Source organism: Chiloscyllium punctatum, chromosome 20, assembly GCF_047496795.1.
Source record: "Chiloscyllium punctatum isolate Juve2018m chromosome 20, sChiPun1.3, whole genome shotgun sequence".
NCBI classification, from domain to species: Eukaryota; Metazoa; Chordata; class Chondrichthyes; order Orectolobiformes; family Hemiscylliidae; genus Chiloscyllium; species Chiloscyllium punctatum.
In genome coordinates, this window is record NC_092758.1 from 83,127,682 (window position 1) to 83,154,254 (window position 26,573).

Genomic DNA, 26,573 nt, shown 5'->3' on the forward strand with positions numbered 1-26,573 from the left:
AAATGCTGAATTTGCTTTGAATATTGTACAATTTGCTTTGAATATTGTACAATTCCTGCTTGCTGAGTCACAATAATAAGACCATAAGACATAGGAGCAGGAATTAGGCCATACAGCCCATCAAGTCTGCTCCCTGATTCAATGTTTTGCTTGAGATCTTTGTGGATGCAGACCCTTTGCACTACTTACAGGTGGTGTTTATACCAGTCACAGATGCCTTAAAAATTTGAGAATTCGTTGCCCAAAGGGCAGTTAAGAGTTAACCACACTGCTCTGGGTCTGGAGATCAGACCAGGTATGAATGGAAGTTTCCCTCCAGAAAGGGCATGACTGAATCAGATGAGCATTTCTCCCAACAATCAGCAATGGCTTCATTGGTTATCATTGGACTCTTTATTTCCAGAATTCTATTGAATTCAAAGTCTACCATCTGCCATAGTGAGATTTAAACCCAGATCCCCAGAACATTACCTGGGTGCCTGGATTAACAGGCCAACAGTAATACCACTCGGCCATCACTTTCCCATAGCACAATATGCAGAGATGCAATAGCATTAAGTCATTATATTTAACATGCTGTAGATCCAGTAGTTGCAATGGTAAGGAAGAAACTATAAGTAATTCATTAAGGGACTCAACACCTACTTTAACCTTACAAGAAATTTAATGGTAGAGGAGGTGAGATTTACTTAGTCATATCAGCATGTAGGGGAATAAATAAAAGTCTTTGTAATGTGTCTGTGCTGTCTAGCAGGATGTTAAGTTCCAGAACGATGACTTAATTGGAGACCATGGAGTGATTAGCATGTGGGATAGGATGTTGTTGGTTATGTCAATCTGATTGATTTAATGCTGGAAAAAGCAGTCTAATGCAGATAGGATTTTTTTTCTGGCATGGTCAAATCTTTAGGATCCAAGGCAGTGTTGACACCACCACAAATGCCCAACAAGTGCCAAAAAGATCAAGAATCAAAGTAATTGACCATATCAGGTCGAATAAGATGCGACTCCAAACAGAATCACTAGGAATGTCCAGCAGGAGGAGCTAAAGGACATCAGTGTGGCTAGTTGGGGTTTCTTCAGAACATATTGTTGGTTAACAGAAGCATTTTCGCCTCTTAAACAAAATAAAGATCCTGCAAGTGGAATGCTTTCAAGAGAAATTGAAATCATGTGACAAGGGTAATGTTCAGGAAGTTCATAGGATCATAGAATCCCTACAGTGTGGAAACAGGCCATTTGGCCCAACAAGTCCACACCGACCCTCTGAAGAGCATCCCACCCTATCCCTGTAATCCTGTATTTCCCATGGCTCGCCCACCTAGGTTAGGTGGGTTAATCATGGGAAATGCAGAGTTACAAGGATAGGGTAGAGGGAGGGGTCTGAGTGGGATGCTGTTCAGAGGGTCGAATGGCCTGTTTCCACGCAGTTGGGATTCTAAGTACTACCTCCTCCTTCCCGGGAAATAGTTAGATTCTGTTGCTTCAACTCTTTTTTTTTCCCAGCGATGGCTCAATAGCATGTTGCTTTTAATTCATTCTTCTTGTCCTTTTCATCCCGGGAAACAGTTCATTCCTGAAAGAGTAATTGCTGACTCTTTCAATCCATGAAGTGGTTAAAGTTCCAAAGTTTACCTTGTCACCTCTGCAAGAGGCGGACCAGCTAATGTTAAATTGCAAGGACCATCCCTTGATGCAAGACCAAATCACCATAGAGCATAGTCACAGAGGTCCAATAGCTGTCAAATATTACACATATTGAGCAATGAAAATATCATATTGCTGAGGAATAATGTATGTATGTGTTTAGGTATCTTGAAGAAAGGATATACAATAATTCAAGATTAAAACAGACGGGAATTTTGTCAAGAGATTCCATAATTGTTCAATAGTGTGGGCAAGCTGGAGTAGGAGTAACATATTACTCTTTAGGAAGTTGTCAAACTCATCTGCTTATACATTCCTGGGAAAGTACCTCATCCTGCGACAGGCAATCCAAATTTGCAGTTAGCATTATTGAAAGTGGAGTTATATTGTCAGAGACAGAACTGACACAATGGTGCACAGGACTAGCAACCCATCCTAGACTGAGACCGTGTACGGATCTCCCTCAGTTAAACGCAAGTGTTGCATCTTATTTTGCTGTTTGTGCGCCTTGTCTTCAGCTGTAACTCTGTATTCCGCACTCTGCTCAATCATCCTGTGATCTTTGTATGGTGTGACATACCTGTATTGCATACAAAACAAAACTTTTCACTATACTTAGGTACATATGACAATATTAAATCAAATCAAATGTGTAACCAGATATTTACTGGGAACTGAGGGCAAACTCAGATAAATTCATGCAGCTTAAAATCTGACAAGGAGTACATGATTAATTGCTAAGAAGGTACAAGCAGAAACAACAAAACAATAGTGGAAGATTTATTGGTGTACAACCACGGAATGGTTATACCAAAGCTGAAGCAAAGAAAAATCCTACTGAAACTCCAGGACAGCCATCTAGGAGTTATGGAGTGCAGAGCAAGAACACAGCAAGCAGTGTGGTGCCCAGGCATTTCAAAAGGTCACGCCAAATGTGTGCCACCCAAAGCCAAGTACTGGCAGAGCCAATGATTTCATCAAGATTTCTGCATGAGGATAGCGAGCAATGGATTCGGAGAAAGTGAGGGCTGCAGATGCTGAAGATCAGAGTTGAGAGTGTGGTGCTGGAAAAGCACAGCAGGCAACATCCGAGGAGCAGGAAAGCAATGGATTTACAGTGTGGACATACTTCAATCAACTACAGCAGATGGGGTGATCAGAGCACTGAACAGGATATAACGTTCCATGGCGTGGAGGTGTCAGTGTTGGATGGTGCGGGATGGGGGGGTGGGGGGGGGGAACATGACACCAGATTATAGTCCAGCAGGTTTCTTAGAAATCAACAACCTTTCGGAGCAGCATTCCAAAAGCTTGTGATTTCAAATAAACCTGTTGGACTATAACCTGGTGTGGTGAGACTTCTGATAAAGTTGCCAGGAAGAATCGGTATCAGGTAATGGGACTCAATTTGTGAACAAAGATTCTAGAGATAGGCATAATCCTGGTGAGGAGTTCACTACTCCATCTCTAGTTGAAAGGGGAGATGGAAAGAGCATTCCTGATGAAGGGCTTTTGCCCGAAACATCGATTTCGCTGCTCGTTGGATGCTGCCTGAACTGCTGTGCTCTTCCAGCATCACTAATCCAGAATTTGGTTTCCAGCATCTGCAGTTATTGGTTTTACCCAGATGGAAAGAGCAGTCCAGGTTGTGAAGTCACTAAAACATAAGAATCCAGACTGGGAATTCACTCAGCTCAGTTACATAGCAGCACCACTGAATCATGGGTACTCAGCAGCGGTATTGCTAATGGGGAGAAGGTTAAAAATTATGTATCAGTTTTCGAACGCAGCCTAAAGCCAAATATGACCTCTCAAGGTCACAAGAAGGTATAACAACTGGAGAGATGATACAGCTAGCAGCAGCAGGGGTAGTATAATTTTAGAGACAGGGTGACAAATCTGCCAACCTTAAAGCCAGGGTAGAAAGTCCGGTTCAGGAACACGAGGTCAGGAGACATGGTCATCAGAGAAACAGATTGACTGAGATGGTATAATGACAGAATGCACCATACAGAAACAACAGAAAGGCCAAGAAATGAGACTATGATTATCACACAGGTGGGACAGTATTAACCCAGAGTGCTGCAGATCATACACTGAATAGTACAACTATTCCAGAAACAGTGCAACATAAACCAGTGATAATTATAAGATGTTTTCATTTTTTAATAATTACAAATCCACTGCAGCAAGTAGAAGTCCACCACTGGAATGAATGTGGAGTAAGTGAAGGAAAACTGGAGCTTGGGGAGGGGTAGAGTTCGAGGTGGGAAATGTGGTATAATAATATTCATAGAAATCATTATCGTGAGGGGAACGCAATGGCCAAGTGGTATTATCAATGGATTGTTAATCCAGAAATGTTCTGGGACATGGGTTTGAATCCTGCCATGGCAGATTGTGGAATTTGTTTCAATACAGACATGTTATTAAAAGTCTGATGCCCATTAATTCATTGCCAATTGTTGGAAAAACCCATCTGGTTCACTAATGTCGTTTAAGAAAGGAAACTGTTGTCCTTACCTGGTCTGACCTATGTGTGACTCCAGACCCACAGCAATGTAGTTGACTCTTAACAGCTCTCTGGGCAACCAGGGATGGGCACTAAATACTGGTCTCATCCCATGAATGAATTTTTTAAAAATATCTGCTTCCACGACTCAACATCAGTAACAGAGAGGGAAAAGTGAGGACTGCAGATGCTGGAGATCAGAGTCGAGATTAGAGTGGTACTGGAAAAGCACAGCAGGTCAGGCAGCATCCGAGGAGCAGGAAAATCAATGTTTCGGACAAAAATCCTTCATCAGGAATCAGCCCTCATGAAGGGCTCTTGCCCGAAACATCAATTTTCACACTCCTTGGCTGCTGCCTGACCTGCTGTGCTTTTCCAGCACCACTGTAATCAGTAACAGAGTGGACACCAGTCTAGAATAAGCATATGAAGGGAGTGGTCTTAGACACAACACTAGGGATGTGTAAGTAAAGAAGTGTTACAGTAGTTGAAGAGTTGGGGAACCTTACTGAACGTTCTTGAGATGAGGCCTATGCAGCCTGAAGCACAGAGCATGAGCAGACACCTACCCCAAACCAGGTGTCTCCATGTGCAGGTAGCAGTTTTGCCTTAAGCACAAGATAAAGCAAATTTGCCACTGACACCTGAAGTGAAATTATTGTCTGGCCCACACTTCATTCGCTGTGTGATTCATTTATTGCAAGTGAATCAATTGTGAAAATCTTCGCTATAAAGTTGGTGGGAGGGAAATTATTGGAAAAAAGATTCTCAAGGACATAATCTATTCACAATGAGAAGCAAATGGACTTATTAGCGATGGACAGCATGGTTTCGTGCAGGGGGGGTCATGCCTCATTAACTTGATCGAGTTTTTTGAGGAGGTGACAAAGATGATTGAAGGGGGAAAAGTGGTTGATATTTTCGACATGGACTTTAGTAAATCCTTTGACAAGGTCCCTCATGGCAGACTGATACAAAATGTAAAGTCACATGGTATCAGATGAGCTGGCAATATGGATACAGAACTGGCTTAGTCACAGGAGACAGAGGGTAGCGGTGGAAGGATGCTTTTCGGAATGGAGGGCAGTGACTAGTGGTTTTTTTTAGATTAGATTAGATTACTTACAGTGTGGAAACAGGCTCTTCGGCCCAACAAGTCCTCACCGACCCACCGAAGCGCAACCCACTCATTCCCCTACATTTATCCCTTTTACCTAACACTACGGGCAATTTAGCATGGCCAATTCACCTGACCTGCACATCTTTGGACTGTGGGAGGAAACCGGAGCACCCGGAGAAAACCCATGCAGACACAGGGAGAATGTGCAAACTCAACACAGTCAGTCACCTGAGTCGGGAATTGAACCTGGGTCTCTGGCACTGTGAGGCAGTAGTGCGAACCACTGTGCCACTGTGCTGTCCATAGGGGATCAGCGCTGGGACCTCTGCTGCTCACAATCGACATAAGAGATTGGGAGAAAAATGTAACTGGTCTAATTAGTATGTTTGCGGATGATACAAAGATGGGTGGAGTTGCAGATAGTGAGGAGGATTTGTCAGAGGATACAGCAGAATATAGATCAGTTGGAGGCAAGGGCAGCAAAACACAGATGGAGTTTAAACCAGACAAATGTGAGGTGATGCATTTTGGAAGGTCAAGGACAGGTGATAATTATACAGTGAATGTCAGAACCCTTTGGAGTACTGATATGCAGACGGATCTGGGTGTGCAGGTCCACAGATCACTGAAGGTGGCAGCGCAGGTAGATAAGGGAGTAACAAAGGTCTATGACATGCTTGCCTTCATTGGAAGGAGCTTCGAGTATAAGGATAGACAAGATATGCAGCAGCTTGATAGACCTTTAGTTCGGGCACATTTAGAATATTGTGTACGGTTTTGGTCACCATACCAGCAGAAGGATGTGTATGCTTTGGAGAGGGTACAGAGAAGGTTTCCCAGGCTGTTACCCAGGGGAAGAGTATGGGGGATTTTAGCTATGAAGAAAGGTTGGGTAAACTGGGTTTATTTTTACTGGGACACAGGAGGTTGAGGGGTGACCTGATAGAAGTTTATAATGTTTTAAATGGCATGGACAGGGTGGAGGGGGCAACTACTAAGGGACACAAGTTCAAGATGCGAGGAGGGAAGTTTAAAAGAGATGTGCGAGATATATCTTTCACACAAAGGGTGGTGAGTAATTGGAGCGCACTGCCAGAGGAGGTGTGGAAGCAGGCACAATAAAAGTGTTCAAGATGCACCTGGATGAATACATGAAAGGAAGGCAATAGAGGGGTATGGATCCTGTAAATGAAGATAGTTTTACCATGGAAGGGCAAAATGTGTCAGCGCAGGCCTGGAGGGCCGAAGGGCCTATTCATGTGCTGTATTGTCCTTTGTTCTTCTATTGCATAGAAACATGTCAACCATCCCAACCAGTCTCTGCTGGTGTATGCCCCACATGTATCCTCCCAAATTCTTCCTGGTCCTGAACCCACATTTTCCTCTGTCTCTTCTTCCCTCTAAAAATCTATGTGTTCTTCACTAAAATGTGCAGCCATTTGTAATCGGGTTTTGGTAAAGGGTCATTCAACTGAAAGTTTGGGTAGAGAGGTCTCCTCTTCCTGGCAGTGAGCTCAGAGGTGGGGTCACCTCTCCTCATGCCAACTTCCACCCTTACTGCCTCCACCAGCATTAAGATCTGGGCAGAAGGGGTTGTGTGCCAATTGAGGTCCTCTCGTGGCTAATTAAGGGTCAGACAAGGGTCTCCTATTGCCACCACTGGGGCATACTTGGCTGATGTTGGCCTGTAATCTTGTGTCAGACTTGTGAGGACCACATGTCATGCAGGTTGGTGTGACGGGGAAGGTACCTTGATTAAAGTGCCTGGTTAGAAATATCAGGATATCAGGAAGTTTATCTTTTTGCGGGAGGGAGTGATTTTCTGGCAACCATCGCGGCGTCCCTATGTTTAACATTCCTGCCTGCTTCTGCCTACTGTCACCAACATTAGAAACACCTGTATATATGCGGTCTGTGTCCTCCACCCTCCTGGGACCCTGAGGATGTCCTTCCAACAGCTGCCTCAGCCACTCCAGTGGTGTTGCTAAGCGCAAGATTTGCCAACCTCTAATTACCCAGCTGCCCTTGCTAATTAATCTTCTGCCGCCTGGGGTCTTAATTCCTTTGGTGGCCTCACCATTGCCTGATTAGCTGTAGTTCGGCCAAGCCTCCAAAAAGAGACTGCGACTGAGGAAACTCTCAATGCTACAACTAGATTATACCCATTAACTCTGTTTTTTCTGTCTCCAGTCTTTCCAGAGCTTTCTGGAGTCACAGAGTCATACAGTACGGAAACAGACCCTTCAGGCCAATCAGTCCATGTTGAACATATCCCAAAATAAACTAGTCCCAATTACCATATCCCTCTGAACCTTTTCAATTTATGTACTTAGCTAAGTGTAGGTTAAATGATGTAATTGTGCCCACATCCACCACTTCCTCATGAAGTTTATTCAACCCTCTGTGTTAACATTTGCCCCTCATGCCTTTTAAACCTCTCACCTTAAGAATGTGCTCCCTAGTCTTGAAACACCCCGCCCTAGGGAGAAGACAACTGCCATTACACCTATCTATAGCCCTCATTATTTTATAAACCTCTATCAGTTGCCTCTCAGCATCCTACACTCCAGTGAAAAACATCCTGGCCTATCCAGCCTTTTTTTATAACTCAAACCTCCCATTCCTGGCAACATCCTGGTAATTTTCTTCTGAAACCCCTCCAGCTTAATAATATCCTTCCTATAACTGAACACTTCTATGCTTATTTCTGATTTCTAACATCCACAGTGTTTAGCCTTTCAACTTTTGAAGTTAGTTCTCCAATTACACAGCCATTCTGCACATTTATTCCTTTCTGGCTGTAATCTGATGGTGTCTTGTCACATTTACCATGGGCCCTCTCTCCACTCAGAATTTAATCAAAGATCTCGACCACAGTCTGAAGGACCTAGGGCAGGTTAAGGAGAAAGGTAAAAACAATGACTGCAGGTGCTGAAAACCAAATACTGGATTAGTGGTGCTGGAAGAGCACAGCAGTTCAGGCAGCATCCAACGAGCAGCGAAATCAGAGCGTCAGCACTCTGCTCACTTTTCCTTTTTGAGTAGTAATCTGGTAAAGAATGTTTTCCTCTTTCTCTTCACAAGGTCCCAATGCTTGAAAAAGGAATAAAACTTCACGGGAAAAGAGTGCAGGATGACCTTCGACCTTTCCATGACCGGATGGAAGAATGTTTCAAACAGTTGAAACTAAAAGTGCAGAAGGAATACGGGTTAAGGGAGCTGGTAAGTTACCGAGAATCATTGCTTGCTTTTCTGAAGGAGTAACTCTTTCCTCTTTATGTTTCCTGACATGTTTTGGAGTTAATGGAGTATGTTGGGGTGTGATCTAAGCCCCCTCTCTGAAGCCCAAAGTTTTCTACCTCTGTCTCCTGTAAAAGAAGATGGCTTATCTGTCGATTGATAGTATCAGGTTTGGAATACTTCTTAGTTGCTGCTGAACTGATGAAATAGTTCATCGTGTCACAGGCCCCAAGCCTGCCATCACCTTTTCGGTTTTGCCAGTTTTGACGTTGTACTTGGAGATTTCTCAGAAGTAAGTTAAGATCTTTACGTTAAATTTTGTTGTCCACTATTTTGACAGAAGCCTTGACCTATTTATCATTCAGCAAGCTTTTAATGGGGTAGAGATTTTAAAGAAAGGAAGCAAGTCATGTATTAATGATGCTCTTGACCCACACCAGATGTCTCAAAGCACTTGGCAGCCAATGCTGTGCTCACTGAACTCTAGTCTTAAAATCATAGAATCCCCACAGTGCAGAGATATGCCATTTGACCCATCAAGTTTGTGCTGACCCTCCAAAGAGAAGCCCAACTAGTCCCAGCCCCCACCCCTATACCAATAGCCCCGCATTTCCCATGGCTAACCCACCTAAAACCCCATATCCCTGAACACGATGGTGTAATTTCCCATGGATAACCGACCTAACTTACACATCCCTAGACACTGCGGTACAATTTCCCATGGCAAATCAAGCTAACCTGCACATCCCTGGACACTAGGGTGTAATTTTCCATGGTTAATCCACCTGGCCCGTACATCCCTGGACACCGCAGTGCAACTTCCCATGGCTAACCCACCTAACCCGCAACTCCCTGGACACTAGGGTGTAATTTCCCATGATGAAAATGAGGACTGCAGATGCTGGAGATCAGAGTCAAGATTAGAGTGGTGCTGGAAAAGCACAGCAAGTCAGGCAGCATCCGAGGAATTTCCTGCTCCTCAGATACTGCCTGACCTACTGTGCTTTTCCAATACCACTGTAATTTCCCATGGCTAACCCACCTAACCCGTGCATCCCTGGACACTGCAGTGCAACTTCCCATGGCTAACCCATCTGACCTGCACATGTGGGAGAAAATCGGAGCATCCGGCAGAAACTCACTCAGACACGGAGACAATGTGCAAACTGCACTCAGACAGTCACCCGAGGCTGGAACTAAGCCCAGGTCCCTGGCGCTTTAGGGTAGCAGTGCTAACCACTGAGCCATCATGCCACCCATTGCAATTGCAATGAAGGAAACACAGCTGCCAACGTACACACAACAAACTCCCACAAACCATAATGTGGCAATGACCAGATTGCTGGATAACCTGTGGCCGTGACACACAAGCTAGTTATCTTGTCTTCCTCAAGAGTGAGATCTTTTACCTCCAACTGAGCAGGTAGCTATGGGGCCTCGATTAAATGTCTCAGTCAGAACACAGTGGCTCTGACGGTGCAGTATTGCCTTGGTACTGGCAGGAGAAGAACCCTGAGGCTGCTGACTCAATTGTAGCAGTGTCAACACTGAACTAAAGCAGATCTATAATGTATACCTTGACAACTCACCTCTGCGTCCTTTCCTGAATTTGTTCTAACAGCCAGATTTTGACGAGAAGCGAACAAGCCGACCAAGGTCCATGCTGAGATCCTACCGTCAAGTGTCCATGATCTCCCTTTCCTCCCTCAACGCTGAATGCAACACCCCAATCAAAGAATCTGCTGACAGGTGAGGAATAAACACTGAACTCATTGTCGACTGCTCTACATGCAGCTTATGACCATCCGTGCAGGCAGCAAACTCCTTATCACCTTCTGACTGGAAAATGGAGCACTCTGTCTGGTTTTTTTTAATTAGATTACTTACAGTGTGGAAACAGGCCCTTCGGCCCAACAAAGTCCACACCGCCCCGCCGAAGCGCAACCCACCCATACCCCTACATTTACCCCTTACCTAACACTATGGGCAATTTAGCATGGCCAATTCACCTGACCTGCACATCTTTGTGACTGTGGGAGGAAACCGGAGCACCCGGAGGAAACCCACGCAGACACGGGGAGAACGTGAAAACTCCACACAGTCAGTCGCCTGAGGCGGGAATTGAACCCGGGTCTCTGGCACTGTGAGGCAGCAGTGCTAACCACTGTGCCACCGTGCCGCCCATGATCTCCTTACTTGAGAAAGGATGGACTGGCACTGGAGGGGGTGCAGAAGAGGGGGTTCGCTAGGTTGATTCTGGAGCTGAGAGGGTTGGGTTAAGAGGAGAGATTGGGATTATACTCTTTGGAATTGAGAATAAAAAGGGGGGATCTTCGAGAAACATATAAAATTATGAAAGGAATTGATAAGATAGAAGCAGGGAGTTTGTTTCCACTGGCGGGGTCACTGGATCTAAGGGGGGTATAACCTCAAAATAAGGGGGCTCAACCTCTCCCTTCTATAATACTAGTCCGAAAGAATTCCCAATTATGATTGCTAACTTGGCTGAACAAAAAGGGAGAGAGAAGCAGAGAAAGAAGAGAGGGAGAGAGCAGAAAAACAGAGAAATAGAAGGTTCTTGACTGAGCAGAGTGAGAGAGACGAAAGAGAAAGGAGAACTGACAAGGCCCAGCATGTAAACAGACTGTCTGAAAAATAGCTGTCTGAATAAAGGTACCTTTTTGATCAGTAACCTGTGACAAAGAAATTCCTGAGAAAAAGAAAAGAAGACACAGGAAGATCCAAACAGAAGAACAAAAGCTGCCTGGTGTTGAGATAAGAAGGGTGGTTCTGTAAATCTTAATTGGGAGTTTTATCGGACTAGTATTATAGGAGGGAAGGTAAAAGATAGGTTAGAGGAAGGAATTGTAAATAGTGGTTCTTTAATTATTCTCTGTCATACTTTAAGAAATAAAGTCGTTAATTTTTACTTTACATAGTTCTTGGCCACTCAGAGTTTTACAGATTACTGCATGGGATAAATCTTTTCTGTGTTGCTGGTTTTAAATTAAGCAGGAGGGTTTACCCCAAGTCGTAACAGTTGTTATGGCCTGCTACCACACTGTAGTGATTCTATACTGTGTCTTCAATGTGCCTTTCGCCAGTGTGAGTTCACCACATCAAAGGCTGGAACACGTTATCTGTACTATGGTTCATAAACTCTGAATCGAGTGGAATCTCCGGGATGCTGACTGTTTTTGTTTTATGCTTTTAAAAGGAACGGAATAAATTCAATGTTTATCTCACGCCAGTGTTCCCTGTTTTGCTTCAAGTGGTAGTGTGATTCCTGACAGCCCCAGGCCAAGGACCCCAATCCTTAAATCTGAAGACAAGGCTCCAGACCGAGTGTTCAAAGAGGAAGGGGAGGTTAAACTAAGAAGGGACAGGAAGAGACAGAAGAGGAGTAGCGTGGTGTTTGCAGACAGCAAGACCGAGCCTTCAGACACCAAGCGAGTAAGCAGCATAAGGAACTTAATATTAGTGAAAAACCCATTGACATGGGTGCAGCTGGTTCTAAACTGGATACTGGCATCTCTGATGTTTCGGAAGATTGCATGTGTAGTTCTCAGTTTGCCCCGGATATTTACAAACCAAACCCTGATGCCGTTCAGTAAAACAGAGCGCCACAAAGCAAACCCACTTAAACCCTATCATTGTGCATCCACTTGCAGTCATAGAGATATATGGCACAGAAACAGAACCTTCAGTCCAACTCGATCATGCTGACCAGATATCCTTAATTCACCTATCCCCATTTGTCAGCACTTGGGCCATATCCCTCTAAGCCCTTCCTATTCATATACCCATCCAGCTGCCTTTTAAATGTCATAATTGGACCAGTCTCTCCCACTTCCTCTGGCAGCTCATTCCATACATGCATCACTTCTCAAGCTCCAACATGAAAATGTGGATTTTGAGCCCCAACATTACATTTAATTTGTTAATTAGAGTTTTGTTAATGAACTCTGGTCTCCTCGTGTGAATTTAAAGTGCTGGCTTGAAAAGGCAGTGTTATGTCCAATCACAAATGGGACTGATTAGTGATAAATAATTTACAGTTCATAGTGGTGCATGAAGCCCAGTGAGACCTCAGTGTCAGAATTCCCCAGCCTCTGTTTGATATCTTCAAGCTGCTCTTTTGATAATGTGGGTACGAAGATCTAAATAAAAAGGAAAGCACTGGCAACGCTTAAAAACACAGCTGGCTTTGGCTTGATCATAACCAGTTCCTACTGGAATGCATTTGGCCACAGCTCAAAGCAAATGTCTCACTCTCACGCTGCAGTTTGGTTGCTGTGTAAAATGAAAAGGCTACACCTTTATGAACTGACTCTCATTAGTGCAACTCGAAAGTAGATTCCCTCCACATCCAACCCATGCTACACCTATTTTGGAGACGTATCTTGACCGTTTATCTAAAGAGCTTCACTCAGAATTCAACCCTAACCTTACCTGCCCTGAGAGCTTTTCACGAGACATTGTAAAGGGAGTTTTGCTCTGTATTCAAAGCATATTGTTCCTTCCCTGAGAGTGTTTCACAGGATATCATAATGGGTGCTTTACTTTGTACCTGCCTTGGTTGTGTTTCACAAGACGTAGTAAAGGGAGTTTTACTCTGTATCCAACCCGAGCTGTACTCAACCTGGGGTGTTGGTATAGAGAAAGTTTTACACTGTATCTAACATCTGCTGTACATTCCATGTGAGTGTATGACCGGACAGTATGGAGGTAATTTTACACTTTGCCTAACCCAAGGGTGATGCTTTGAGTAGTGAAAGACTCTTCTGTCTAACCAATGCTATATCTGGCTTTGGGATATTTGAAAGGACAGCATTGAACTAATTACAATGTACCTAACTCCGTGGTCGGGAATTTGAGAGTGTTTAATATTGAAACTTAATCATCTGAATAATTTTAAAAAATTCCTTGGCCTAATGGCTGCAAAGACTTCCCTGACCCTGTCATGCCGGTTCATGAGATTCTTCCTATTTATTTGTCCTTTTCAGCTCTCAAGAAAGCAGGAGTTTCGGAGCGATACCAACCTGTCAGACCAAGCTGAGAAACGCCCATCGTCTGTGCTCAAGCAGATGAGCTTTGCCAGTAGATCAGTGCCAACAATCCCAGGTAGTTTGTGGGAAAACTGCAGGATCTACTTAAGGTTACAATAAACATCTCAGCTACGTCTGCTCCAGCCTAGGCATGTAGGAATTGCTGTTCAGAAAAGAAAACAGAAACAAGTTTAGTCTGCCTTCTCCGTGATAGTTGCTGTGTTGTATTGTGAACGATTCATCCCAGGAATGAACCTCTATCAATCAGTCCACAGAGATATCAGAGGAGGAATCTTCTCCTCAATGCTGTAGAATTTTGGGAATCACACGTTCGAAATTATCTACTTCCTCTGAAGCATGCAACTCTTAAAAACTCATGTGACGTATCCCAGTTAGTCCCAATGGCTGATCTAAGCCTGATTGCATTTTAAACAGTGAGTTGCCCCTCTCACCCCATTGCCAGTCTATCTGGATTCGTCCAGATACCCTCAAACATTCGCCTTTTAAGACTTACATTGAGGAATACATGTTGGCCAGGCATGAATTGAAAATTGGCTGACAGACAGGGAACAGAGTGGGAATAAATGGGTCTTTTTCCAAGTGGCAACCAATGACTACTGGGGGGTACTGCAAGGCCCCAGCTAGCCACGGCATATAGATAAATTAACTGGATGAGGGAACTAAGCGTAACATTTCCAAGTTTGCTTACAGCTCAGAAGTGGGCGGATTTGAGAGTTTTGGGAGGATGCAAAGAGGCTCCAAGGTGATTTAGACATGCTCGGTGAATGGGCAAACACATGGTAGATTCTCCTGCTCCTCGGATGCTGCCTGAACTGCTGTGCTTTTCCAGCACCACACTCTTGACTCTGATCTCCAGCATCTGCAGCTTGGGGTGGCACGGTGGCTCAGTGGTTAGCACTGCTGCCTCACAGCCAGGGACCCAGGTTCTATTCCAGCCTCGGGCGACTGTCTGTGTGGAGTTTGCGCATCCTCCCCGTATCTGCGTGGGTTTCCTCCGGGTGCTCTGGTTTCCTCCCACAGTCCAAAGATGTGCAGGTTAGATGAATTGACCATGCTAAATCCCATAGTGTTAGGCGCATTAGTCGGGGGGGAAATGGGTCTGGGTGGGTTAGTCTTCGGAGAGTCGATGTGACTTGTTGGGCTGAAGGGCTTGTTTCCACACTGTCGGGAATCTCATCTAAAATGTGAAGTTGTACATTTTGGTGTGAAAAACGGAAAGGAAGAATATTGTTTAAATGGCGATGTATGGATGTACAAAGGCATCTGGGTGTCCTTATACACCTGTCAATGAAAGTAGACAGGCAGGTGCAGCAAGCACTTAAGGAAGGCGAATGATATATTGGCCTTCATGAAGGAGGATTTGACTTCAGAAGTCGGGATGTCTTACTGCATTCATATAGAGCCTTAGTGAGATTACACCTGGAGTAATGTTTGCAGCTTTGCTTCCCCTACCTAAGACAGGATATGCAGTAGACAGAGGAGAAAGTGAGGACTGCAGACGCTGGAGATCAGAGTCAAGAGTGTGGCGCTGGAAAAGCACAGCAGGTCAGGCAGCATCCGAGGAGCAGGAGAATTGACATTTCAGGCATAAGCCCTTCATCAGGAATATGCCATCGACAAAAGTGTAGTGGAGATTCACTAGGCTGCTATGGGAAATAGCAGGATTGTCCGATGAAGATGGAATGCTTTGACTGGGCCTACATTCACTCGAGTTTAGAAGGCTGAGGAGTGATCTGATTGAAGCATATACAATTCTAATCGGGCTGGACAGACTAGATGCAGGAAAGACATTTTTCCTGGGTGGGAAGATGAGACCCTGGGGACACAGTTAAAGAATATAGAGTGAACCATTTAGGATTGAGATGAGGAAACATTTTTCCATTCAAAGGGTAGTGAACCTGCGACATTCTCTACCACAGAACACTGCGGAGGCCACATCATGGAACAGGTTCAATAAAGTGATAGATCATTTTTTAGATTTTGAAAGCATCAAGTGATATGGGGAAAAAGCAGGAAATGGCCTTGATATTGAGAATGAGCCATGACCATATTGAATAGCAGAGCTAGCTCAAAGAGGCAAATAGCCCACTCCTGCTCCAAGTCTATCTGTTTCTATGCTCTTGCTCAAATTAGGTCTTGTTTCATATCATCCACAAGACATCACTATTACACTGAAGTATCAGCATGAGTCACCAAAATGGGATCTGAACGCGCAGCTTTCTGTCTCTGAGGCTCACCAACCTGATCTGGAAATGTATCACCATTGCTTCAGTGTCACCAGGTCTAAGTTGTGGAATTCCCTCACAGACAGTAATGTGGGAGTCAGTGTACTCTAAAGGATTGTAGCGGTTCGAGAAAGCACCTTGTCCAGGGCTGTTCGAAGTGTACAATAAATGCTGACTCAGTCAGATCCTGTGAGTGAATAGAATTGAGGAGTGCTAAGCACTGAGCCACAGTTAAATACCAGGGCTGGTCTGCCATACAGCAGCGTTATTCTACAGTTCCAGACGCCAAGTGGCCAATACTCCTGATGTACACTAACACAAAAGCAAAATATAGTGGATGATTGAAAACCCAAAACCAATTTTGTTGTCAGGGCATCTTAATCTGGAACATTACCTGCGTTTCTCTCCACAGATGCTGCTGGGTATTTCTGGGTGTGTTTTATTGCTTTCATTGATCCGGCACGTTGATTTTAAATCCATCCGGAAGCTGACAATTTGTTCAGGAATGAGGGCATTTCTGCGGCAGCTTTCCCTTTCTCCTAGGCTGATCTCTTCAATGTGTTACATCCCTTTTTTCCAGCTTTGATTTTTGCTGTGGCGAATGGAGGGGAAGACCAGAGTCTTGATGTGAACGCACTGAAAAGGATGAGCCAGCCAACATTTGTGCTCTCCCTCGATGAGAATGATGGAGAGAAAAAGAGCACCCCCAAAAGTAAAAAAGCTTCGTTCTTTAAGAACCGGGTGAGAGTCTTTGATCTTTCGGAGCAAGTTTGAGGGATTCTTTTTTGTTATAGACAACATGTGATTGAGGATCGAAGCTGGTAGCAAATTGCTGCTATCATGCAAACTCACTCCAAGCTGAGCCAGGTCAGGCCACAATAATACAGCAGGGCAATGGGATTGGAGGGTGGTATCTCTTGGTGGGGATGGGAGATTCAGGGTGATGGTATGGCTGTGATAGTGAATCATGGCATCCAGAAAGATGTCAGCTTCTTTAGGACCAAGGAAAAATGTAAACTGTTCCACCATTCAGTTAAATTATGGCTGATAGAGTCATACAGCACAGAAACACAGCCTACGGCTTGACCAGTCCATGCCAATCTATTTTTCAAAACTAAACTGGTCCCCCCTGCCTGTTCCAGTCTCATATCCCTCCAAACGTTTCCCAGTCATGTACCAATCAAAATGTCTTTTTGATGTTGTAATTGTACCTGCATCCACCATTTAGAGTCATAGAGTCATAGAGATGTACAGCATGGAAACAGACCCTTTGGTCCAACCTGTCCACACTGACCAGGTACCCCAACCCAATCTAGTCCCACCTGCCAGCACCTGGCCCATATCCCTCCAAACCCTTCCCAATTCATATACCCATCCAGATGCCTCTTAAATGTTGCAATTAGACCAGCCTCCACCACTTCCTCTGGTAGCTCATTCCATACACGTACCACCCTCTGCGTGAAAAAGTTGCCCCTTAGGTCTCTTTTATATCTTTCCCCCTCACCCTAAACCTATGCCCTCTAGTTCTGGACTCCCCGACCTCAGAGAAAAGACTTTGCCTATTTATCCTATCCATGCCCCTCATAATTTTATAAACCTCTATAAGGTCACCCCTCAGCCTCCGACGCTCCAGGGAAAACAGCCCCAGCCTGTTCAGCCTCTCCCTGTAGCTCAAATCCTCCAATCCTGGCAACATCCTTGGAAGTCTTTTTTGAACCCTTTCAAGTTTCACAACATCTTTCCGATAGGAAGGAGACCAGAATTGCATGCAATATTTCAACAGTGGCCTAACCAATATCCTGTACAGCTGCAACATGACCTCCCAACTCCTGTACTCAATACTCTGACCAATAAAGGAAAACATACCAAATGCCTCCTTCACTATCCTATCTACCTGCGATTCCTCTTTCAAGGAGCTATGAACCTGCACTCCAAGGTCTTTTTGTTTTGCAACACTCCCTAGGACCTTACCATTAAGTGTGTAAGTCCTGCTAAGATTTGCTTTCCAAAATGCAGCACATCACATTTATCTGAATTAAACTCCATCTGCCACTTCTCAGCCCATTGGCCCATCTGGTCAAGATTCCCCACGTGAACCACTCTCTGTGTAAATAATTTGCCTCTGATGTATTTTTTAAAATCTCTCTCCTCTCACCTTAAAAATGTGCCCCAGCCTTGAAATCCCCCATCCTAGAGAAAAGACAACAACCATCAACTCTACCTCTACCTCTCATTATTTTATAAGTTTTTATCAGGTCACCTCACAGCTTGTACCTATCGTCCAATTACCCATCCTTGATCCATCTCCCTTATTATTCGTACTGAGCTAAAATCTATCAATCTCAGTTGATTTCAATTTCTGTTATCCCACAACATTGGCAACAAAAGACTCCAAATTGGTTTAACTCCAACTTGACCTTGGCTAATGTGGAACAAAAGCAGAAATTGCTGGAAAAGCTCAGCAGGTCTGGCAGCATCCGTGAGGAGAAATCAGAGTTAACGTTTCGGCTGGAGTGACCCTTCCTCAAAACACAGGTTAATGTGGATTCCCTCACCATAGCTTCTCTCTCTCTCCTTTATTTAATCCCTTTATCCTTTCAAATTCCTCAATGAGATCACAGTCTGTCTTCGAGACTCGACGGAATACAAGCCACATTTATGCGGCTTGCTCTCATAATGTAATTCTAATTTTAGGAGTCAACTGGAGGTGCTGGTGTGTGGGTGTTGGGCAAATGGGATAAAATCCTCTCATGAGCACTCTCCATTGCTGTCCCACCTCTAAAAGAGGGGACAGTTTCTCACAAGATTCAACAATCCACTCCGCAAGAGTAGGTAAACCAATCAAGACAGCACCTAAAGCTCATTTCATCCACACTACCAGATAGGAGCCCACCAACTCAATCCGGAGTCCAGGATAAGTGTGGAGATGCCCTGTGGTCAACGCTTGCTGTCCCTGCCTCTCCAGCAGTGCCACACGGCTGAAACAATCAAAACATCATTCAGGAAGAGGGTCTGACCCTAACGTTTTGATCGCTGCAACAGTGCCCTGAACCTATTACAGTCTCTTCAGAGTGCTTCAATTTTGAGGCTGCCTTATACTCACCTTTTGCTGTTCAGCAGCACCCTATAGAGTTGTCCATCAGTGAATGCAGACACAGAGTGTTTTGCCCACTTGCTATAAGATCACCCCCACACGTGAACATCAGACGCCAGAGGCACCAGTTCTTGATTACTTTCCAAAGCTAGTAGATTTCATAGAATCCTTACAGTGTGAAAACAGGTCCTTCAGCCCAACAAGTCCACATCCACCCTCTGATGAGTAACCCACCCAGACCCATTGCCCTACCATGTTATCCTATACTTATCCCTGACTAATGCACCTAGCCTATACATCCCTGAACATTATGAACAATTTAGCCTGGCCAATTCACCTAACTTGCACATCTTTGGACTGTGGGAGGAAACTGGAGTACCCAGAAGCAACCCAAGCAGACATGGGGAGAATGTGCAAACTCCACATAGACAGTCACCCGAGGGTGAAATCAAACCCAGGCCCCTGGCCCAGGGAGGCAGCAGTGCTAACCACTGAGCCACCATGCTGCCCCAAAGATTTTGTCCTTCAAGATTCTGATAGATCTATTCTGTACTCCTCTGGGGTTAACATACTCTTTCTGAGCAACAGTGACCAAAATTGAAACCCCTAATCTGTATTCGGTTAACTAATTTCACATCAGGTGTTAGGGATGTTACATTTCAGTATCTTTCAATGGAGAAAATTGACCAGGGCTCTGGCTTATGATCAATGTCTAGTGTGCAATAATCAGATTAGCAACAACATTGTCCAATTCACATAGACGGTGAGGGTGGGAGAGGACAACGCAGAATGAGATAAGGAAAGTAACTTCTAAAGGTGGACTGCTGAGGAGATTAATTGGCAATTTCCAGATGGTGCTCACCAGAGTTAACCAACCAAATCAGCGTGATCGTTGCACTCAATGTTGGCACTGGAGTGGTACCTGTTGTTCTTGTACTTCATTGGACCCGCTGTCAAGGCTGAGCTCAGAGACAAGGCTGCGTGCCAAGCTCGAAGCCAACTCTGCCAGGAGTCAGGCTGACGGGGAGCCAGGAAGAGTCCTGTTTTTGTGGCACGAGTCTGAGCCTGTCCAGGCCATTTCACAGCCAGGACTCTGTCAACAGGCACACAACCACACACACTTCAGGAACAGCCTAAATCAGCACCAAGCCTCTCTCTCTCTCTCCATGGGACATTGCCAACCCTGCCTGTCTGACAGACACAGGTTGTTAAAGGGACCACAACAACTGACCCATTGCCTTCCTATGGCTTGGAATTTTAACTTGCCTTGAACAGGCAACTGGGGCTTCACGAAAGACCGAGAGTTTTAACAATGCATAAGGCACAAGGTTCTGATGTTTGAACTCCAGGACGAAATCATGTTTACCCTGACAGACCAAACCCATGACAAACATGAGCGAGGCCACAAAATCCCCAGGAAAAGCATATACAGTCGGTTCTACAGTAACACACGTTTCTTCAATGCAGAGTGGCTACAACGCGACTGAAGAATCTGGACCATTATTTGTGGAACATGAACTTCCCTTACCTGTGTTGGCTATCACGCGATTCCAGCCCCATTGGTTTAAATGGTGCTGCTATGACGTGATTTTCTTATAAAGTGGGATCACGTGGGAGCAGAACTATCATGTTATATCAGAATAGACTGTACCTTGATTTCGCCGTTTTGTTTTAGGTCTCCTTCTGGACCTGCAGGAGCAAACATGTCCCACAAGGAAAGGTTTGGCAGTTCCCTGCCATTGATGTTCCTCCTCCTCTTCCTCCCTGACATCTATATCAATACTACTTCCAGCTGTGTAGTGACAAACATGGGAGCTACACTGCTCGGGTCCTCCCATCCCCCCAAATGTGGCAAAGTCCTGTCACAGGATTTCCCACTGTGTTCACGTGGGAGTATGACCAATGCAGGATAGATTCGGACAGTTCAGATGCTTGAAGCAGTTAGCACTAATGCATGTAGAGAATGGTGCGGGTGAATGCACGCAGGGCAAGGGCACTAAGGGATTCAGGAGGAAAGGCAGGCAGAAATATTTAGAGGACAGTCATGTGGAATACAATCCTGCTGGCTATAAATGACCTTTCTCATGTAATGGAATCCATAGAGTGCAGAAGAAGGCCATTCATCCCACTTACCCACCAAACAGCATCTCACCTAGACCCACCCCGTAATACTGCATTGGGTTTTTGTCATGGCTAACCTGCACATCTTTGGACTGTGCGGGGAAACCGCAGCACCCTGAGGAAACCCACACAGACATATGGAGAATGTGCAAACTCCACACAGTTATCTGAGGCTGGAATTGAACTCGAGTCCCTGGCACTGTGAGGCAGCTGTGCTAACCACTGAGCTCTGTTTCTGGATGTTAGATTCTCTGTCATCGCCAGACTCTTAGCCTTGACTCTTTTGTTTGATTTCTAATGGTGTTGAGGAGATGTTGTAAATTTGAAATCAAAATTGTTGTCTTTGTCATTCCATCAGAAGTCTGACAATAGACTTTCTTTTTATCTCCCCTGTCTTACAGCTGACATCTAAGAGCGGTGAGGATGGCAAGTAGCCTGGAGAGAAGCTCTCCTTCGTCAAACTCAGTGGAGGGTCGTCGGAGTAGAGAGCACAGCTCCGAGAGCTGAAGATGTCAGGGGAGGTCTTCCTCAGTCACAGCACTGCAAACAGTAACTTTATCAGCGCACACACACACACGCAGACAGACAGACAGACACACACACTCACACATACACACCCACACACAGACAGACTCTCGCACACACACATGCACACACACACACTAACACACACATACAAACACAAACACAAACACATACACAAACACAGACACACACACATACACACAAGCACATGTACACACATATATACACATACACACACACACACACACAATTCTTGTGACTCAAGGGATGCTACTTTTGTTTTTCAAACCCTCGTTTTCCCTAAGACTGGTTCTGCTCAGATCGAATTTGCAAGATTAATTGCTAAACAGTTCTGCATATTTTGACCTCTTCAAATAGCATTCATTCTCCAGAAGCTGGCAACAGGGTGAGAGGGCTTGCTCATTTACACAAGGAACAACCTCCTCCAGCTCTTTGATTGTGAAGGGTGAAGTCTCAATGTGGTTTCTTGACAATCACTTCACTTCTGAGTCCAGAAATTGCCGATGTTGATATGTTGCAATGAACTGAATAAAATGATACCATCGGATTAAGGGAGTGCTGACATTTTTGGAGCCTTTGTCTCTCTGAGTTTTTATTTGGGAGATGGATAAGGATTTTTGCAACACCACTGCATCCGATTTTGGGAACATTACATCTGTATCATAGAGTCATAGAGATGTACAGCATGGTAACAGATCCTTCGGTCCACTTTGTCCATGCCAACCAGACATCCTAACATAATCTAGTCCCATTTGTCAGCACTTGGCCCATATTCGTCTAAACCCTTCCTTTCCATATACCCATCCAGATGCCTTTTAAATGCGCCAGCCTCCACCACTTCCTCTGGCAGCTCATTCCATACACGCACCACCCTCTGAGTGAGAGAGTTGCCCCTTAGGCCCCTTTTAAACTTTTCCTGTCTCACCATAAGCCCCTGTTCAGCCAACTCAAAAATCAGGCTGGGCAGCTAGCCATCTCATGGTGCATCATGACAAATGAAGCCATTCAGTCCCTTTGACCTTTGGGTTATATTTCCATCTCCACTGGTAGACCTTTGCTCCATATCGTTAATTGTCTTCGCAAACAAAAATCTGGCCAATCTCAGCCTTCAGATGTTGATTGACTTCCAACTCCCACAGCCTTCAAGAAAGAGAGATTACAGGTGAATTGGTGGTAGATAAAAAGCTACTGGTTGTGTGTGATAGCCCTTTCCAGTGTAAAGGAAAGAGAATTCAGAATTTCCCCAGCCATTGTGAGAAGCAATACTTCTCAACTTCCCTCCCCAATGGCCTGATTTGTTAAGCTCCTTTGTTCTCAATGATCTTAACAGAGGAAATTGTTTCTTTTCAATCTATTTTATCACATGATTTTAACATTTTTAACACCTTGATGAGATAACCTCTTGAGATTTGATATTAACAGAACGCAAGTCTGGGTTTATGCAAGCTGTCTTTTCAATTTAACTCTCTAAATCCTGCAGAGGGGGGGAGTCCTGGGAATATCACTTCACACGGATACCCATCTGAGATAGCAAGCAACAGGGAAAGACAAGGATTCCCTTATCTGGGAAGGAGAATCGCAGCCACATGTACTTTGCTGGAACTGTGTTGCTCTTGGCTCTTTGGGGCAGTACAATTCGGAGGGAAATCCAAACGTGGCACCACTAAGGTCTCCAGGCATCTCAGTCATGACCTGGACCATCTTTCCACAGTCAAAAATCAGGACATTTCACAGGAGCTGCCTCACCATGACCAGGGTCAGGAGAAATGGGATTGGTGACAGGGCTCTTCTGGAGTTAAACCAGGTGGCACCAAAATAAAAGTGGACATTCCCTGACACAGAGGTGGGGCAGTAGAAAGACTTTCTCATTGCATTAGCATTACATTGGAGTTTTAAAAACCATCACTCATATGCTTCCTACCAACGTATCTCCCAGTACCTAACCTCAAGCTCTTTTATACTATAAAGTCCAACCTCCATGATCCTTGCTGTTGAGTACCAGCCTCAGATACCCTGTCCTCTTGACCCATCATGACCTTATAGAGGTTTATAAAATCATGACGGGCATGGATAGGATGAATAACCAAGGGTATTTTTCCAATGGTAAGGGAGTCCAGAACTAGAGGGGATAGATTTAAGGTAAGAGGAAAAAGTTATGAAAGGGACCTTGGGGTAACTTTTTCATACAGAGGGTGGTGCGTGTATGGAATGATTTACCAGAGAACACGATGGATACTGGGGCAGTCACAACATTTAAAAGGCATCTGGACAGGTAAATGAATAGGAAGCATTTAGAGGGATATGGGTCAAGTGCTAGTAAATAGGACTAGATTAATTTAGAATATGTGGTCGGCATGAATGAGTTGGACTGAAACATTATTTCCATGCTGTGCAACTCTGACTCTTTGGGTTCCCTGTGTCACTAAAATTCAATTCCTGTTTCCTCGATTCTCTTCCCATTAAACTATGGCCATTAAGCTCCCCTTCCTGCTTCCCAAGTTTGCTGATATTATTAATAGTCATTTCTCCACAGCTTCTGTGCCCCTCTCTTTCCAATCATGAGGGGCACAGATAAGGTGAATGGCAAGTGTCTTTTCCCTAGGGTGGGGCATTTCAAGACTAGGGGGCAGTTTTTAAAGGTGAGCAGAGAAAGATTTAAAAAACACATGAGGGGCTTTTTTATTTACACAGAGAGTGGTTCGTGAATGGAATGAACTTCCAGAGGGTGTGGGAACAGCTACAATGTTTAAATGACATTTAGATAAGGGTACACAAATAAGAAATGTTTGGAGGGATATCGGTCAGGAGCAGGCAGGTGGGACTGGTTTAGTTTGGGAACATGATTGCCATGGACTGGTTGGAACGACCTGTTTCCTTACTATGTGGCTCTATGACACCTTTGCCAGTGCCTACACGGCAGACTCTCCCAGTTAGACCGTTCTCAATACCTCTTGTTCTCTCCTCATCTCTGTCTTCCAGGTTTATTCACTTGCCATTCATGAACTTATTTTATCTTATTGTCATGATAATTTCAATGGAAATCTGGTTGAGGGGTGGTGACATCTCTCCCCTAACATGCGACACACCACCTGGCTATAAACTCTATGGTTTATTTCTGTATAGACTTCCATTGGTGTGTCTTTCATCACCAAAGCAATACCTTAATTTATTTCCGCTTATTCTTCTGCTACTTGCTCCACCTTTTTCATATTGCGACAACCCACCACCTCTTAGGCCTCTAACACCTACTGAAGTAGCATAAACATATTCTCACTGAGATATCTTCATTGCGTTCCTCTCTCAGCCTCTGCACTAAGCAGCATCTTACCCGATGTGACTTCAGTCATGATCTGACCTAATGTTCTCTCTCCGCTGAATTCACTACCTTTATCTGGCTTTCCGTGTGAACTCCGCAACCCATATTCATGGCAATCCCATTGAGCTTTCCATGTCACGTGAATAATTACAGATCAGGCCAAGTCTAATCACTACTTTCAATCATTTGCCACTCACAGTCCCCTTTTTATTTATTATCCTACTTCTTTTTTTGTGTGTTCCTGAACAAACTCTCTCCCAATTAACTTGTATCAAACGTTCAAAATCCCAATTCTCTTTAACTCTCAATTCATCATGACATTTCTGCACCTTGCCAAAATTAAAATTATTAGTGTACTCTGTCTCACCCTGTTAATTCCAGCTGGTATACTCTCCATTTCCATCCCATAGTGTTGAAACCCACTAGCTTTGACAGAGGATAACTAATTCAGTCATCACCCAAATCTGGCTGAACCAGATAAAGCTCTATTGGGTCTTACTGTCAATGGCCAATCCTGTGCGTCATTCCAGAATTATCCTGGAGTCCAACCTGAATATTTGTTTTCTGCTTCAAACTGTTTTCTTCAGCTCCATTCCATCCTCCATGATGTCCTCTGCTCTTACCCCCTAAAAACACATTCAAGGGGCTGATGGACTAAAATCGAGACTTTCTCATCCTGTACTATTGCCATGCATATCTCTTCCTCGGAAATTTGTATCATTCTCTGTTTTTTGTTCTTCATCCCTCTCTCTCTAAATATGAGGTGCTGCATTTTGGAAAGGCACATCAGGGCAGGACTTCATACACTTAATGGTCAGGTCCTGGGAAGTGTTGCCAAGCAAAGAGACCTTCACAGAGGTTCATTGCTTCCTTGAAGGTGGAGTCACAGGTTGTCAAGAAGGCCTTTGGTACACTTGCCTTTATTGGTCAGTGCATTGAATATAGGATTTGGGAGGTCATGTTGCGGCTGTACAGGGCATTGGTTAGGCCACGTTTGGGGTACTGCATGCATTTCTGGTGTCCCTGCTATGGAAAGGATTTGTTGAACTTGCAAGGGTGCAGTAAACATTTACAGGGATGTTGACAGGATTGGAGGGTTTGACCAATAGTGAGAGGCTGAATAGACTGGGGCTGTTTTCCGTGGAGTATCACAGGCTGAGGGGTGACTGTTATAGAGGTTTATAAAATCATGAGGGACATGGATAGGATGAATAACCAAGGTCTTTTTTCCATGGGTAGGGGAGTCCAGAACTAGAGGGCATAGGTTTAAGGTAAGAGGAAAAAGATATAAAAGGGACCTTGGGGTAGCCTTTTCACACAGAGGGTGGTGTGTGTATGGAATGAGCTGCCAGAGAAAATGATGGAGGCTGGTACAATTACAGCATTTAAAAGACACCTGGACAGGTAAATGAATAGGAAACATTTAGAGCAATATGGGTCAAGTGCGAGTAAATAGGACTAGATTAATTTAGAATATGTGGTCGGCATGAATGAGTTGAACTGAAACATTATTTCCATGCTGTGCAATTCTGTGATTCTTTGGGGTCCCTGTGTCACTAAAATTCAATTCCTGTTTCCTCAATTCTCTATCAATTAAACTATGGCCATCAAGCTCCCCTTCCTGCTTCCCAAGTTTGCTGATATTATTAATTGACATTTCTCCTCAGCTTCTGGGCCCCTCTC

General features: G+C 44.4%; 1 protein-coding gene across 1 annotated transcript in view; it reads left to right on the forward strand.

The window, feature by feature from the left end:
• Nucleotides 1-22,113, forward strand: part of LOC140492226 (dedicator of cytokinesis protein 2-like) — a 731,998-nt gene extending 709,885 nt beyond the window's left edge. The window contains exons 47-52 of the mRNA XM_072591134.1: nucleotides 8,364-8,501; nucleotides 10,141-10,268; nucleotides 11,792-11,972; nucleotides 13,526-13,643; nucleotides 16,394-16,554; nucleotides 21,430-22,113. Coding sequence (XP_072447235.1) covers nucleotides 8,364-8,501; nucleotides 10,141-10,268; nucleotides 11,792-11,972; nucleotides 13,526-13,643; nucleotides 16,394-16,554; nucleotides 21,430-21,462 — 759 coding nt within the window. The 3' untranslated portion in view covers nucleotides 21,463-22,113. The remainder of the gene's footprint in view (nucleotides 1-8,363; nucleotides 8,502-10,140; nucleotides 10,269-11,791; nucleotides 11,973-13,525; nucleotides 13,644-16,393; nucleotides 16,555-21,429) is intronic.
• The last annotated feature ends 4,460 nt before the right edge of the window (nucleotides 22,114-26,573 follow it).